Here is a 17722-nt window from a genome sequence, read left to right on the forward strand (position 1 = left end):
TGTCTCGCTGTGTATTTTGTCATATCATGTTTTTTGAATAGAACTGTTTAAATGAAATAAAAATAGAAATACAGAGCATACACACATCTAAAGTAAAACAGTTTGAGAATAAGTAGTGTTAGACCTATGCTGTACACACACACTTTATAATACTACAGAAAGTAGATGAGCCAGTAGCATGTAGTACTTGATGGTCAAAGTGATCAGGACCTTAATTTGATGTACATTCGGATTCAGACAACTTTTACTCCGTTTGAGCAGCAGCAGCAGCAAAGTAAGTGTTTAAGAAAGAAATCATGGTGGAGTCATTCATAAATGTGTGTTACATTTACAAAAAAGCCTTTGACATATGATTATTTAAAGGTGCAATATATAACTTTATGCTCATGTTACAAGGAATCGTTTGATAAATGTTTGTACAATCTGACCTTTGTGCTAACTTATTCCAGTGAAGCTGACGTAATGATTTTAGTGTGAGAAATGACCTAAATTGGATCAACTTGTACTAGATGTTTGGAGGCTTATTATTCGTTTTTGGGAAGTAACTGAATACATGTACCGCAATACATTCTGAATACTGATGTATAGTAACTGTATATTGATACAGTTACTCTTTCTTTTGGTAGTGTTCATAATACAGTTACTTTTCTAAAATCAGAGGAATACCGTGATCAGGAAATTTGGGCTTCAAATGTCACTGAATTAGTGAGAAAAATAATAAAAACACAGCTCTTATGAGTGAGTGCATGTGTACTTTTTCTTTCTCTATTATTTATGATAAATGTTCTCTTATCTTATAACTGCATAAGAAATGGAGAAACAAAAGCAAAAATCTGTTTGAATATATACGATAAGATAAGATAAGCCTTTATCCAATGCCACATTACTCTAATTAGACCAAGTTACGGAATTCAATTCAATTTATTTTTGTAACGCCCAAAATCACAACAACGGTTGCCTCTGAGGGCGACAGTGGAAAACGGATTAAACAATGTCCGTGGTGGCGAGGGACGATGTTCCAGAGTCCTCTGTCCTTAGACCCTCCTTCTCGGCCAGGAAAAACTACAAAAACCTCCTTGGGAAAAAGTCGGAACCTGGGGGAGTTCCAGAGTGAAGGAGAGATCTGACTGTCACAGGCGGACGCGAGGGAGACTGGAGCTGCACCCACTCAGGAGGAGAACTAGTTCTTCAGGAGGAAAACCAGCTCTTCAGGAGGAGAACCAGATCTTCAGGAGGAGAACCAGATCTTCAGGAGGAGAACCAGCTCTTCAGGAGGAGAACCAGATCTTCAGGAGGAGAACCAGCTCTTCAGGAGGAGAACCAGATCTTCAGGAGGAGAACCAGATCTTCCAGGCAGATGAAGGACCATCCATAGGGGTAGAGACCGCTTCACCAGGAGAGGAGCATCTGGGTCCACAGATTCTCGGGGATAGAAGGGAGTGAGAAAAAGAAAAAGAAAAGGCAATAAACTAATTTCAAGTGGAATTAAAAAATAAATATTGTTTGATAGAATAATTAGTCAGAAGAAGAGGATAGTGCTCAAGCTGCCATACTTCCCCCAGCATAGTTGCTTCTAGGGCAGCATATCTGAAACTGTAGGTTTATATTTCTGTTCCTAACTGGCCTTAGGACCATAAGTGATTTCAAAGAGGAACGTTTTAAGCCTGGTCTTAAATGAAGAGACTGTGTCAGTATCTTTAACATGGACCAGGAGCTGATTCCATAACGCTTGGTAGCTAAACGCTCTACCGCCTACAGTACTTTTAGAGACTCTTGGCACCACCAGAAGGCCAGCATTCTGAGAGCGAAGAGCTCTGTTTGGATGATATGGTACTATAGCATCTTTGAGTATACGGAATATGTTCAAAATACCAGTTCCGTATTCTGTAACTTAATACATTTCAAAAGTATTCTTCCCAAAACTGCTTATTGGCTATTATTAAGTCCTTTCCCTGTGCATTCAAAATGATGATATGCACTGACCGCATCGGTGAGACCTTTATTCAACCACTAGAGGGCGACAGTGTTCCACAGTAATGGCGCAGTGCTGCATCAGAGGCTTCGTGTCCCTGTGGGAGAAAGTAAAGGAAACAGTCTTTGAAGAGAAGATTATTTCAGGAGTTTCTTAAAATCATAAACAATATTTCGGAGTAAATTGGGCAATTATGTTGTTTCCATGTTTCCAAAGCTTGAGACCTGAGACTGAATTTACCAAAATTCTGAAGTGTTTCCCCTTTCATTGAAAAATGTTTATCAAGCCTTCTCTTTCAGTTTGGTAAAGGTCCACTAATCCCTGAAAGCCTCTGCTTTTTGATAGTAAAGTTTGCAATTGAAAAATACTTGAATATTTTAGACAGTTTTAGGGAGCATTTTGAACGTTTTTGAGACATTTTTGGTTTTATTTGAGGGAAAACATGACTTAACATTATGTCCATCCATCCATTTTCTACCGCTTGTTCCCTTTCGGGGTCGCGGGTGACTGGAGCCTATCCCAGTGACTTCGGGCCTTAGGAAGGGAGGAAGCCGGAGAACCCGGAGAGAACCCACGGTAACACGGGGAGAACATGCAGACTCCACCCAGAGAGATCATGTGATGTTGGTCTGGTCCAGGAATCGAACCCACGATCTCCTTCTTGGGAGGCAAGAGCGCTAACCGCCTTTGCCACCGTGACTTAACATTATGTGTACAGCCTCTATGACCAGTTCTCATGTTTTTTCTAACTATGATGTTTGGAGAGATAGTCCTTATGGCACATGTTTTTTAATCTGTCAAGTTGTACATTGTGAAGAAAACTTGATCAATACAAACTGAACTTTACAGGAATTGTATTACAGGAACCTCTACCTATGTCATCAAAAACTGCAGAGACAATTTTCAAGCAACTAACACCGTTTTATAAATAATAATTTCAAAAAATAAAGGTGTTGTCCGGTGTAATTATTTGCACATCATAACTCTTGTATGATTTAAATGGATGTTGGCCCTTAGTTAACATAGGGCTGCCGACCTGCCGAAGAATATAAGTTCTACACATACTAAAAACCTGTTTTTGGGCCGCCCGGGGAATCGACAATCTGCACATCAAGCACAGCGGCCTGACGTACCGTGCACTCGTGCAGATCTTTCAATCCAACAACAAAGCCTGGAAAAGCATGCTGTCGTCCGGTGCCATGGCGCCTAATGTTCCTTGTTGTTGAGAAGACTCAGAGTACACGGTCCTTATTCATGTTACATTTACACAAAATGATCAGTGACACTGTTATTTAGTGTGTCTGCAGCATCAACTGGGGGTCCTGCGCTGCAAGACCCCCAGTTCAAAAGACAATCTGTGTGTGATCGTGGTACCTGGCTACAATTTCTTGTTTCTTTGTCAATTTAGCTGGAGTGGCTTTTATTCAGGAGCGCTGTACAGCCCGAAAAGTGCAATACTTTTCATTTGACAGCGACATGGATTTCTTTGTGAAAATAACATAATATGAGCAAACTAGTGTGTAACAATAATGACTCGACTATTGGTAGTAGTAGAACCCTGTGTCCCCGCTGAGGCTTAGACCTGCTCTAAAGGCAAAAAGGCAGATTGTCTACCACAGCACCAGGCCCAGCTCACAGGAGGAGGCATGACTTCAGAAAGGCCACACGTTGTATGATGGATCCCTCATTATCATGTTGGGGGCGGGGCATGGAATACACATAAATCAAACATTTTCTTTTATATTTGACATGGCCCTTTAAACTGATATCGTAAATATACTCTGTTGGACCCAATATCTCATAGTTCCAAAAAGAAGAAGAAAGAAGGAAAGGAGAAGATTCAAGGTTGGTAAGATCTCATGAGTCTTCTTGAGTTCTTCTTGCCACAGTTCTCCTTCACCTCATGTGCAGCACAACATTCCTAATCTGAGGAGAGAGGTCTACAGGGGCATTGCAACCACATTTAAAAATGCTTTCACCTTCATTTCAGGTGTGTTGAATAAAAACCCTTAATGTAAGAATATCTTTGAACCCTTTGAAACTCAGATGCACCCTCAGTCAGTTTGGGAACCCGTCTGTTTCACCTGCGTCACAGAAATAGACACATCTGATTGCACGGTAGGTTTTCAGTTTGACTCGAGGCGTGACAGAGGGCGGGCTGACCACACCCACTCTTCAGAAAGAATTGAAGAAGCGTTTGTTTTGGATCCAGGCGAGTTCACCTCAGAAGCAGATTTGCACACAAGTATTGGTACATTTTGATACCTCTGTCAGTATATATATATATATATATATATATATATATATATATATATATATATATATATATATATATATATATCAATATTTGGCATCGATCTTCCCATCACTATTACTTACTTACTTACTTACTTACTTACTTACTTACACTTACTTACTTACTTACTTACTTACTTACTTACTTACACTTACTTACTTACTTACTTACTTACTTACTTACTTACTTACTTACTTACTTACTTACTTACTTACACTTACTTACTTACACTTACTTACTTACTTACTTACTTACTTACTTACTTACTTACACTTACTTACTTACACTTACTTACTTACACTTACTTACTTACTTACTTACACTTACTTACTTACTTACTTACTTACACTTACTTACTTACACTTACTTACTTACTTACTTACACTTACTTACTTACACTTACTTACTTACACTTACTTACTTACACTTACTTACACTTACTTACTTACTTACACTTACTTACACTTACTTACTTACACTTACTTACACTTACTTACTTACTTACTTACACTTACTTACTTACACTTACTTACTTACACTTACTTACACTTACTTACTTACTTACTTACACTTACTTACTTACACTTACTTACACTTACTTACTTACTTACACTTACTTACACTTACTTACTTACTTACTTACACTTACTTACTTACACTTACTTACTTACTTACACTTACTTACTTACACTTACTTACACTTACTTACTTACTTACTTACACTTACTTACACTTACTTACTTACTTACTTACACTTACTTACTTACACTTACTTACACTTACTTACTTACTTACTTACTTACTTACACTTACTTACTTACTTACTTACACACACTTACTTACTTACACTTACTTACACTTACTTACTTACTTACTTACACTTACTTACACTTACTTACACTTACTTACTTACTTACTTACTTACACTTACTTACACTTACTTACTTACTTACTTACTTACACTTACTTACTTACACTTACTTACTTACACTTACTTACACTTACTTACGTACTTACACTTACTTACTTACTTACTTACACTTACTTACTTACTTACTTACTTACACTTACTTACTTACTTACTTACTTACACTTACTTACTTACACTTACTTACTTACACTTACTTACACTTACTTACTTACTTACACTTACTTACTTACACTTACTTACACTTACTCACGTACTTACACTTACTTACTTACTTACTTACTTACACTTACTTACTTACTTACTTACACTTACTTACTTACTTACTTACTTACTTACTTACACTTACTTACTTACTTACACTTACTTACAGAGGCAAGGTTTAAGTTAATAATAATTTATTGATACCATCGTCGATAGTTTCAGTCCGTTGCTGTCATAGTCCATTCGATGTGAGACAAGTTGTAACACACAAGGGTTCACAAGAAGCGTTCACAAAAAGGATGACAAAAAGGCAAGACAGGGTCTTCTCCGGGCACCTGAAACGGGATGGCTGCAACACGGCGCAGCTAGCGCGTTCAGTGAGGCTTTACGCCGCGTAGCCTCCCGGCAAACAGCACGCCGCACATCCCGGAGGTCGCACACCACGCGGGCCCATGGCAGCACCGCGGCACACTGTACTGAGGAGCGATGTGGAGCACCCAGCAACCAGGAAGTGTGTGAGGTCAGAGGCCGACTGACGTCACCTGACGGCAATTTATGGAGCTACTCTGGATCAATTCACCTATCAGGGGCGTGCGTCTAAGCAGTGGCAGGGGCCCGCCTGCAGGCTATCCTGCCACACCTACTTACTTACTTACTTACTTACTTACTTACTTACTTACTTACTTACTTACTTAAGGTCAATAGTCATTTCCATAAAGGACCATAAATTCATCACGCACACATGATTCCTCACAGTTGTTTGTTTGGGTTTTTGGGTTTGCATTTTGATTTAATTAAACATGAACTAACTCACATGTTTTATTGCCTCTCCATTATCCACTACACTCTTTGATTGGTGTCTGTTCCAAATCCCAGTCTGTTGAACTGACTTTACTTTATTGACCTTTTTTTCCCGCTGTCTTCCCATTCTCTCCTTAAAGACCCTACAACCGGGAACTTGACAAAGATCCCCGCTGTCTCCTCTTACTGGAAACACAGATAAATAAAGTGTCGTATTGAGTATCTGTCTGGTCTTTTCAGCGTGAGGGGCGAGAGGAGGAGGAGACCAGAGGATGTGATGAAGCCCAGCGCTTCACACAGATAAATATGTCCACCGCTCACACCGGCGCTATCGATAACGCTTCCACAAATTGTCTCCAGAGGCCATCGTAATAATAATGGCTCCCGCTCTAGAGTCTGTTAAAACGCACTTTACTTTTGCTCATGTCACTCCTGTGCGCATCAATCAAGCAGCCTTATTTGCCAAGATGTTTAAATATTACCGTATTATTTTTTATCGGTATAAGTCGCACCAGCCCCAAAAAATGCATAATAGAGAAGAATAAAACATATATAAGTTGCACTGGATTATGAAATGCGGTTGCAAGTGTGAAAATAACAAATGATATATAAGTATAAATTAGTATAAGTCGCACCGTTATACACCAACACCTTTACAATCTTGTACTTAACATGATTTTTGACCGATCGTATGAAGAATTTGTTGATATGTATCAACTTTTACCACAAAAAAATGAGGCAAAAATATATTTTTTTGCGTCAAAAAGCAAGTTTTCTCAAATGATACATATGATATTAATGTATTTTTGTATCTAATATGAAAACAATTTTTTTTTAGATTTATATGTCCCAATTATGTGCAATTTTGCCATTTTCCAAACACATACAATTACTTTTGAGACTTTTGTAAAAAACACACCACACCCCCCATTCACCTGCAGTGTCTTATACCCAACTTTATTTCAATGTATTTATTTTTTGTAAATGTTTTATTATCCCCCAAAGAGTATATATATGTTGTGTTGTAAAAGCAGTACTTTGCGACAAAACGAGATCGCTGTGCACTGCCTTTTGCCAATAATATAGTATTTTATGTGTCATAAACCCGGAAGTAAGAGCCGGAAGCAGATGAAAAAAGCTGTTCAAAGCCGTTGCAACATGAAGTTTGTCAGAGCTACGACTTAGACACGTTGAAATACTTCCAGCTCAATCCGATTCCCCAGCTTAAATATTTGACGCCTCGGATACATTTTTAACGTGTATCATATTTAATTGTTTGTGTTTGTTTATTTTTTTATTTCACAAATAGATTTAGAAAGATGTAAGTTTACACCAAGTAGAAATAATCTGATTTCAAGTACATTGCTTTATATTCTATCCCAGCCCGAGCAAGCCTGAAATGAGTTTGGATAATTTAGTCCTGGTTTAGTCCCGGTTTAGTCCTGGTTTAGTCCTGGTTTAGTCCAGGTTTAGTCCTGGTTTAGTCCTAGTTTAGTCCCGGTTTAGTCCCGGTTTAGTCCCAGTTTAGTCCTGATTTAGCCCTGGTTTAGCCCTGGTTTAGCCCTGGTTTAGTCCTAGTTTAGTCCCGGTTTAGTCCTAGTTTAGACCCAGTTTGTGATGAATATACAAGTGAGAACACCCTTTCTTTGTAAGTGCCATTTTCCCATCAACAGTTGTCCAGTTTCTATGGAATAGTTCATGAGTCCCCACAAGATGGCGCTAGAACCTCACTTTATCGTTCCCGTGCGTTAAAGGTTCCTCAGGACAGTTTTGGACGCAGTCGCAGGTGATCATTGTCTTTTTTTTCAACCTGCGGGACAGACTTTAACCGCGCAGCTGAAACCTTTCTCTTCCTTTGAGGGGTTTAATTGAATGAATTGGAAACGTTTTTCCAGTAACAGTGAAAGTCATAACTCTCTTTCTTTCCTTTGAGATCGTGATAATGCTATTAAAATAATGTTTAGGTTTTATAATATTGTATTTGTTTTATTATTCAAGAAATGACTTAAATCATATTTTCACAACCTTTTTTGTAAGATCTGTAAAGATAACTATGTTCCAAATAAGAAACATTATTACATTCACACTTGATGCAGTATCATATGTCCGAGTGAAAGTAGCTGAGATTTAATCTAAAAAGCAATTTAGGCCAGCCGACTTTAATAATAATTTGGGCTTCTTAATACGTTCAAGTGGAAGAACAGACTCGTTGGCGTAATTGTTATTACACTGAATGGACTTTTCATTGTGGCGTTTAACGCGCCTGATTGGCTCCATAATTCCCCACAAAGGGGCAGCACACTCCGGCCGTGTGGGCCGAACAAATGCAGCCTTCAGCTCACAACACGGACAAGTCTTATTATGTGTCTTCAGTTTAGTTTGGATCAAATTCTAATTGCATGAAATGAGCAAGGCTGGCAAATAACACCATTGTATTATTATTATTAGTAGTAGTAGTAGTAGTAGAGTAGTAGTAGTAGTAGTAGTAGTAGTAGTAGTAGTAGTAGTAGTAGTGGTAGACTATTATAAGTATTAATATAAGTGTTTGTAGCAGTAATAGATAGGGCTGCAAGATCTATAAATTGCAGTTTGAATAGTCACAAATCGCAATGACTGTGCCCTCTCCATCTACTTTGCCTTCTTATAAACTTAGTGTAGTATATATAGTTATACATCTTTAAATATGTTTGGAAATGCATGAGATTCTTCGATTAGTTTAGCTCCTGGATGAATTTGAAATGTAAATGTAAAACAGAATCGTAATATCAAAACACAATTCACCAATCGAATTGTATTTTTGCAATGCAAGAAAAATTACGATTATACATTGTTTTTCTCCAAATCCTTCACCTGTAGTAATAGTAGTAGTAGTAATAGTAATAGTAGTAGTAGTAATAGTAGTAGTAGTAGTAGTAGTAGTAGTAGTAGTAGTAGTAGTAGTAGTAGTAACAATAGAACAATAATTAATGATAATGATGTATTATAACGCACTATACATACATTTACACGCAAATTTCAAAGTATTACATTAAAGTAAAGTAAAGTATTAACATTAAAACACACAAAAACACAAAATCAATATAAAAAAGCAAGGTACAGCAGATTAAGGTAGTAGTAGAAGTAGTAGTAGGTGCCTATAATAATAGTATAATGCAGTTTATTCATAACCCACTTTACATGCACGCACAAATCTAAAAGTACTAGGCTACATCAAAAGAAAAGTACAGCATTAAAAACACATAAAAGACAACAATATAAAAAGGTAAGTGCAGTAGTCGTATATGAAGGCTATTGGACTGTCCCGCTCCGTCCGCGCGCGTGGGTTACGAGCCTCGGTTTGTAGAAGGCGTGATAAATATCCGCGCTGATCACTTGATTGATTACTTTGCTCAAAGGTCACGCGGGCGCGGGTAATTTCCTTTCTGCCCGCGGCTCTCTTTTCGCTTTTCGCCTATGCCGCCCCACTAATACAGATTATGTTCTTTTATTTAACCCCGCAACAGCCGCGCACCCCACCACAGCCCCGCGCTCCTCAAACACAGCGTTTTATGATATTCCTTTTTTTTTTTTTTACGAGACATGATGTGATGATGCAAATGAAGAGGACAAATATTAATATGAAAAAAGCTATTTGCAGACGCGCGCGGGTTGTTCACGCAGACGATTGATTTTTAATAATTACGACCCCGCGGTTCTTTGGTCACGCGTGCGCTCGCTCCGCCCCGTCACCGCGGCTCCCAATGCATCATCATAAATAAAATATGTGCAGTTGAAAGTGTATTGTGCCACGTTACGCAGCAGCCGCAGCAGCAGCAGCAGCAGCAGCAGTGCAGAGTTATTGCACTGAATCAAACTGTTTCCATTCAGGCTAATTGAGCGCGCAGCCTCGTTCCCACCCTCTCCTCTCAACCCGCGCGTAAAAGTGTGGAGCTGGGTGTCTTTTTTTTTTTGTCTGTGTGTGTGTGCTGTGCGCGTTACTGTTACTGTACCCACTCAGGCGCGGTGCGTGAAAGGCGCAGCCCACTTAATAGCAGCGTTTATGCCATTACTGGAGGTAGAAGTGTGCTACAGCCGCAATAAAGAAGCCTATCAGTATTAACCTTTCCGACAGGGCCACGTTTAGACGCAGCGCGCATTAGTTTGGATTTAGATTTGATCCTTTTATAAATGGAAGTCGGCGGGGAGGACGTGTATCATTTGCAGTATTAAATGCGTGTTAGCAGAAGTGGGAAGTAGTCCTACTCAAGTTACTGTAATTGATTATATTTGTTGGGTAGTTATATTGTTTTGAGTAGATTTTACGCATATATACTTGTACTTGTAGCAGGCTGTCTCACGGCTGTATCTGTTGTTTTTTTCTGTAAGCAAATATGGCCTGCACGCCAGGACCAAACCTCAGAGAATATGCAGTTTTTGAGGTTTAAAACGACTTAATCCTGCTTTAAACTGTTAAGTGAGTCAAGTTTTGTTCAAAAATGTGACATAGAATGTTATTAAAAGAGTCTGAAGAGTATTTTTACTTGTGTACTTAGCCATACAACTGTACTTTTACTTGAGTACACATTTGCTATATACTTTTTCCATGGTTAGGCCGTCAATTGGAACATATGCACCATATTTCCAAAATTATAAGCCACAAATAAAGAAATACCCCAACTATATTCATTAGGAATATTCCTTTCCAGTTTGCATAAATCATGGACGTTGCCACATGTCAGCAGGTCTCCAAGTGAGATCACAACTAAACCCATAAAATGCTTCACTGAATTATTGATCACGTGTGGGTTCATTTCTGACAGGATTGGTTGTGATCGTTTTGCGTCATTGTCGGATTTTAAAGTTCTGATGGCATAAATAATGACTGGAACTTGGCCCTAACGACATAAAATGACTGTAATAGGCTTTGAAGTGTGCAAATATGTTGATAAAATATAGGCCTAAGAAAGTCCTTGAAAACGAGGCCTCTGCGCGCTCGTTTCCAAACAAGTCGTGATTGACGTTGGCGTATATCGAAGAACACTGCTTCGTTAATGACGGGCTGATGTCACAAATGTAATCACCTTGAACGCACCGATAATCAATAGCACAGGTTCACAAACGTATGATTTATTGCATCGTGATCTCACCCGTCTCTAATTGCCTGACAATTAACGTAATTACCCCCCAACTGTGGATAAAACGCCGTTGTTTATTTGCGTAAACAGCCCCGTACATCTCAATACTGACAGGCTTTGAGGCTTAAGAGGAAAATGTAAAAGGGAAAGAAAGAAAAAAAACTCCATTAGCTCTTGGAAGTTCTTGAATCACTTTCTAAACATTCCTTCATAAAATGTTTATGTCATACCAGCAGACTTGCAGCGTTTTTATTGACTCCGCTGTGCCCGCTTTTGTGAAATGCGGCATTTTTCCATTCAAAAGGCAGGAAAAAGTATATTTCAACAGTGTTCCACCCACCGAGATGAAACCAACTCTCCTTTCTCCTCTCCGCAGACATTTACTTGGACTCGTCAAGCGAAAACATCCTTTTAAAGCCGCGCTGCTATTACCGAGTGTTGAAAGTTACGCACGGACGTCTCACGCACGCAGAGGCATTAATACGGGGCACTTAACGTATTAATAATAGTCAGCCGACAGAAAAGAAATACACAGGGGTGGAGGACTCAGTGGGCATGTGGTGGGAGTTCATCTTAAATCTAAAAAATAACATAAGATTTCGGTCAAAAGAGCAAACAAATTCTTAAATCTATTGTAAAAAATATTAAATACAAAGTTAAACAATTCTAAAACACACACAAAAAACGTGATTTTTATTCATTTCATTCATTTATCAAGTTCAAATGCTGTATTAGGGCTGCAATTAGCAACTGTTTTAGTGGGCGTTGTGATTATATTTTCAATTAGTCGACTGGTCAAACGATTATTTGTTTGCACATTGAGAATTTTTATGCATGCATTTATTTTTAATCAAATAAAGTTTGAAACATATGTTGATTAAAGCCTCGTAGATAGAAACTATGTACAAATTACATGTATTAATGATGAAAAAAGCAAAACATGTTTATATTTCTTTGATAATGTTGCCGTCTTTGTCATGAAATGAATATTGTCCAGGTTAAAGTTATCAAAATAGAACGACTAGTCACGATTAGTTGCTCCATCACTGCAGCCCAGACGAAATAAAACGTTCTTCTCTTTCAGTGGGTTAAAGGGGGAGGAGATTGTCACATGCCAAATAGTCTACTTTCACACAAAGAAAGAAAGAAAGAAAGAAAAAGAGAGATAGATAGAGAGAGAGGAGTGAGTGCGCATGACGTGGAACTTTAAAAGAACATATTATTAATAAAGTATTCCCCATGCGTAAATGTTACACGTGTTATTTCATGCTCCTTGTGATAAAGGTAAAAAAAATAAAAAAGAGCTCACTGCATGTGTCAATTTATACCCAAACTTGAACATGAACACATTATTTTAATTCCATTCCAAAAACTCACAAACAGATGACGCGATGCGCAGTGATTATTGTAGTTCAAAAACGTTTCATTTATTACTTCTTTTTATTTCGTCCTTTTTGTTTTGTTGTTTTTGTTGCTGGCACGCTCTATTTCCAGGCACAAACTTTCCCCTTTGCTTCTCGGAGCGCACATGCTCGACTTGATATCACTACAAGGTCGCGCCGCAGCAGCGTGTCCCACTTTCTCTCCCCCGCGCGCACTTTCGGACCGTGTAACGCGCGCGGCAGCAGCAGCGGCGGCGGCAGAAGCGGAGGAGAGGTACGCGTCTTTACCCCCCGGTTTTTTTTTTTTTTTTGGAATCAACACCAGCATCAGGATCACACCAAAGTCACACAGCGCAACAAACTTCTCTTTTTTTTTCCGTTTTTGGTCTTCCTCCCTTTCGCTTTTCAACACCGGCGGACTTTCTTTTTGGCGACGCGGTATTGGCGGTGGCACGAGAGGGAGGGGTGGGGGTCTGAGCGAGACGCGATGTGCGCATGCGCGAAGGTGTCCCGCGACTGACAATGCTGGAGAGATAGCGCGTTTTTGGATTGAGAAAACTCCGGTGTAAAAAGGGGGACAAGAGGAAAAAAAAAAAAAAAGAAAAGAAAGAAAGAAAGAAAGAAAGACGTGGAGGAAAAAAAACGAACCGAGGGGGGGAAAAATCCAAAACGACTGACTGGCACCATGAGGTCGAAAAGCAGGGCACGGAAACTTGCCACGAGTAGGTGCAACATCACTTTCTACATTTGACATCTTCTGTCGCTGTTATCAATGCCTGTGTCCGTAGTTTTTTTTTTTTTGTGTGTGTGTTTGTGTGATTTGTGTGATGTTTTGTGATGCATCGCTTTACGGACAGCTGCAAGGTCTGTGCGTCAAGTTTGTAAAGCGGTGCCGCGCGCGATGGAGACAACTTTGTGCCAGAGCGTTACAAAAGGCGCTCGGCTGCATGTAGTGGGCGCTGTAGTGTCAAAAAGTGTGTGTGTGTGTGTGTGTGTGTGTGTGTGTGTGTGTAGGGTTCAAATGCCAGGTCGTTGCTGAGCGGCAGTTATTGCGTCTTGCGATCGCTGCTGTAAAAGGTTGATGTTGTGAATGCTGCTTGTGACTGAAGGACAGAAATTAGGTTTTTTGGGTATTTTTTTATGAGTAAACGTTGGTGAGAAATTATTGAAAACGTTTGGTGATGGCGTGGTAACTTTCTTAATTTGAAAACGGACGTGGCCTTTATGTCTGGACGTGTGGCATAAATGTACTGTTTTGTTTTTTAATGTTGTTTGATTGGTTTGTGGCAATGGTTTTGATTAGAAATTGTGGTAAAACATTTGACTTTTCATGAGATACATCTTAAACTGATTTTTGGAGTGGAGTCACGGTAGAAATTGACCTTGGATGTAGAATCTTCCTCAATGATGTTATAAAACAAATATTTATTTATTACGGTGGTGGTGATGGAGGATGACTATAATTCTTTGATAGTTTTAATATTGTATTTTCTCATTCAAGACAGCAAATGTTCAGAATTTGGATGAGAGTTTACATCAGTGCCCGTTTATTTATTCATTTATATAATGTATTTGTATTTATATGAAAAAAAGAATAATCATGGATATATAAAAAGTCAACGTGCAATGTTGTTAAGGTGTGTTACATCATGGTTAGGAGTTATGTGGATTTTTGAAAGAAAAAAGAAAAAGATCATGATCTGATTTCTGAAGTTATCCGATTATTGAAGCGACATGTACAAAGTTACATCTGACACGAGTAATCTGATTTATTTCTGGTTGTTTCTTTCAGCTTTTGACATGGAATGTGATGCACAAAACAAGTTCGACAAAGCTAGTTTAAAACGCATTGTACTTTTTCCATCCAATTGCGACGCTTAATGATTGTTGATGACCAGATTTATTTTGCCAATGCAACAACACCAACAAATCAGGCCAGATCACAGTGTTATCTGATCATTCTAGTCCCAGCTTTTACTGTCCCTGTAAACGCACTTAACTGTCGAGCCTGAAAGCGCGTGCATGCAGCAGCAGCAGCAGCAGCAGCAGCAGCAGCAGCAGCATCAGCAGCAGCAACAGCAACAGCAGCAGCAGCAACAGGCATCTCTCCCACTTCTTTTAATTGAATATCCAAACGCATTAACGCAGTAGAAGTCACATTTCTCCCAGCGCCACTGCCTGCAGGGGCCCGTGCAGAAGGGGAGGTCCTCACTCTCCTCTTCCCCGTGGCCCCCAGCCAGCTCTGCACAATGTCACCAGTGAATATTCAAATTCCCAAACCTCTCATAACACGAAATAAAGTCAAAACGTGTTCAGCGTGTGTGTGTGTCTGTGTGTGTGTGTGTGCGTGTGTGTGTGTGTGCGTGCGTGTGTGTGTGCGTGTGTGTGTGTGTGTGTGTGTCATAATGGCTGAACAGGGAGGCAATGACGGAGAAGGTGGTTTAAAAAAAAAAAAAAAAAGTGATTGATGGAGCTGATTAGCATCCAGATGTAATGCGGTGCGCCACGGAGGTACAAAAAAAGACAAAAAAAAAAAAAAACACACACACACAAGTTTCAAAAAGGCCCGTGCACGGAGCCGGATTGCGGGCGCCGCCTTTGATGAGCCAAACGAACTTGGTTGGACCGCGTAATTAAATACCCACTTAACGTAAACGCGCGCCAATATAAAAAACAACAACCTCCGATATAATGAGCTCTTTATTAATTTGTAAGGCGTAATTAAAGTCACAATTAATCTGAAGCACGCTGAACCGAGAAGACTAACATCGTGACCTGTGCGGGGGCCTTTAATTACAATTGACCACAATGAGAATACAATTGATCTGAGAGTATACGCGCTTTTGGGGTTTGTGTAAAGTAACTGTTGAAATGTTTTTGTGTCTGTCTGTGCGCGCGCTGGCCTCCTCCTCCTCCTCTTCCTCCTCTTCCACCTCCTCCTCCTCTTCCACCTCCTCCTCGTGTCCAAAGCGCGTCGTTATTGTGTGCAGTGGGCCGTGCGTACGTCTCGGCGCACGGAGCTCATTAAAACGCGTAATAGATTGGCCCATTTAAAAAAAAAAAAAAAGGTCAGTGTGAGAGAAAGAGAGGGAGCGGGCAAGAGGCGCGAGGGACGTGAAATGGAGACCGTCGTGTTGCTGTTAAAAGCCTGCAGTGGCGCTCTCGGCTTGCGTCCTGACTCCTGGAATGAGTTGGGTTTACTCGAGTACTTGTAGGTATTTATTTTTTGGCATCATAGCTTTTACTTGTGGAGTTGTCCAAAGTATCGAAACTCTGATAATAAAACTATCCAAACTATTCATTGGAATACCAGAACATAACAAGCACAAAATATGACCTTTACTGAACAGTTTTTGAATGGGCTCGAGCTTTATATTATAAAACCTCATGGCAACATAAAGAAAATGCTAACGCTTTTTTGTGCGTGTTGTAAATAGAAAAAACAAAAAAACAACAAAAAAACAGCATGAAATAAACAAAGAATAGAATCAGTAGCAGGTATTGTGTCTATGGGCCTTAGTATCAAAATCTAGTGAATCTAGTGGAAAATGCTGGTATTCTAGGTTCAAGTACAAGTACATCCGATGAAAATGTTAATATTTTGTTTATATGTTTTTTTTGTGGTTGTGTAAAGTCAAAAAATGTACTTCGGTGTAGTGATGTTGACATGTTCACTCTGAGCCCATGATGTGGTCATCCTGGATAAAGCATGTTCTAGGCCAGGTGAATAGTTCCAATTTTTTATTCCTGGTTTAATCTGAGTTTAGATCCATGTGCGAAGTGTGACGTGTTAGTCGATAAAGTAATCATGAGAAGACATGGTGAGTGAACAGACGATTTTGAGTGAATCGTGAGTTTAATCTGGCTTTCAAATACTTCTCTGTAGTTGTATTTTGCCTGAACTCTCATCTGTCACTGCAATCCTTTGAGTTCAGTTTGGGTCAGATGCATTGAGATACAGTATTTACATATTTACATACTGTATTTTGTCTTTAGTCAATTAATCCATTCATTGGTCTTTATTTGACCAAGATTTTCCTTAGGTAAACACAGCCTTAGCTACATTATTTTTCCATTTTAGCTCCCAGTAGTTCCTCATGAAGACTTTACTGAACACAGTATATTCACATTATGCTATTTTAATAACTTTCTGTAGGAATTGTGCTTTTCAAAAATGCCTTGCCCTTTAGTTTACAGTGTACATACAATGCTCTGTTTTGGCATATACTGTAACATATGTACCTCTGTGCTTTAGTAGCACCTATGGAGTATTTTCTATTAAACAAAATACAATACAAATATAGTTTATTGTCCCCTTGGGGAATTTTTTCTTGGACTTGTGCGGTAGTGCCTTGGTCAAAAAAACAAAATACACTCAGATATCACACTCACAGCAGAAATACTGTCCCAAAACCAACCCATCCCTGCTCTGGGGTATATTTGAGTGATAATAGCATCTCCTTGCAAATGATAAATCCCAAAAAATGCTTATGAAGGAGGCAAAGGGTGGACAGAGTTGCATGCTGATGAGTTGCCTGATTTTCATACATCCCAAACGCAGGATAATACAGTTTATTTCTTTTCTGAACTACCTCAATTTTGCTGCAAGTAACACATTTAGCTCCAACAGTCCACGAGTCTCGTAAAAGTTGCATACTTCATATTCTGGGGGAAAAAAAGTCTTTGTTGTTTTGGGGGCGTCTGGGGCAGGTTGTATACCAGCCAGAACCCTCTCATCGATCAACGCCCCCTCCCGTCTGACATGTTGTCCACTTCTGTCCTCTTGCTGCTGCGACAAGCTCTCCCTCCTGCTCCCTTTGCGATTGGGTGGGTGGGTGTTGGTACTCTCTTTTGGAAGGTCTCGGATGTTAATGAGTGGTCCAGGATTTGGGGTCTCAGGGCTGTTAACAGAGCTGATGAGGTTAGTGGTTTGTTTATGCACTGTTGTCATCCACTTGAAGGATGGCCTGTCCCGGGTTAGGAGGGGTAAAGGAGGAGGGGTCTCATGGGTCCTGACAGAGAGGT

The 17722-nt window shown here is 39.6% G+C and overlaps 1 protein-coding gene across 12 annotated transcripts in view; it reads left to right on the forward strand.

The window, feature by feature from the left end:
- Positions 1-13310: 13310 nt before the first annotated feature.
- Positions 13311-17722, forward strand: part of mecom (MDS1 and EVI1 complex locus) — a 224731-nt gene continuing 220319 nt past the window's right edge. For all 12 annotated transcript variants that reach the window (XM_072461392.1, XM_072461435.1, XM_072461401.1 and 9 more), the window contains exon 1: positions 13311-13419. In XM_072461392.1, the coding sequence (XP_072317493.1) occupies positions 13383-13419 (37 nt within the window). In that variant the 5' untranslated portion in view covers positions 13311-13382. The remainder of the gene's footprint in view (positions 13420-17722) is intronic.

The sequence above is a fragment of the Eucyclogobius newberryi genome, unplaced genomic scaffold, assembly GCF_026437365.1.
Source record: "Eucyclogobius newberryi isolate DKJ021-1_F unplaced genomic scaffold, fEucNew1.0.hap1 SCAF_10, whole genome shotgun sequence".
NCBI lineage: Eukaryota > Metazoa > Chordata > Actinopteri > Gobiiformes > Gobiidae > Eucyclogobius > Eucyclogobius newberryi.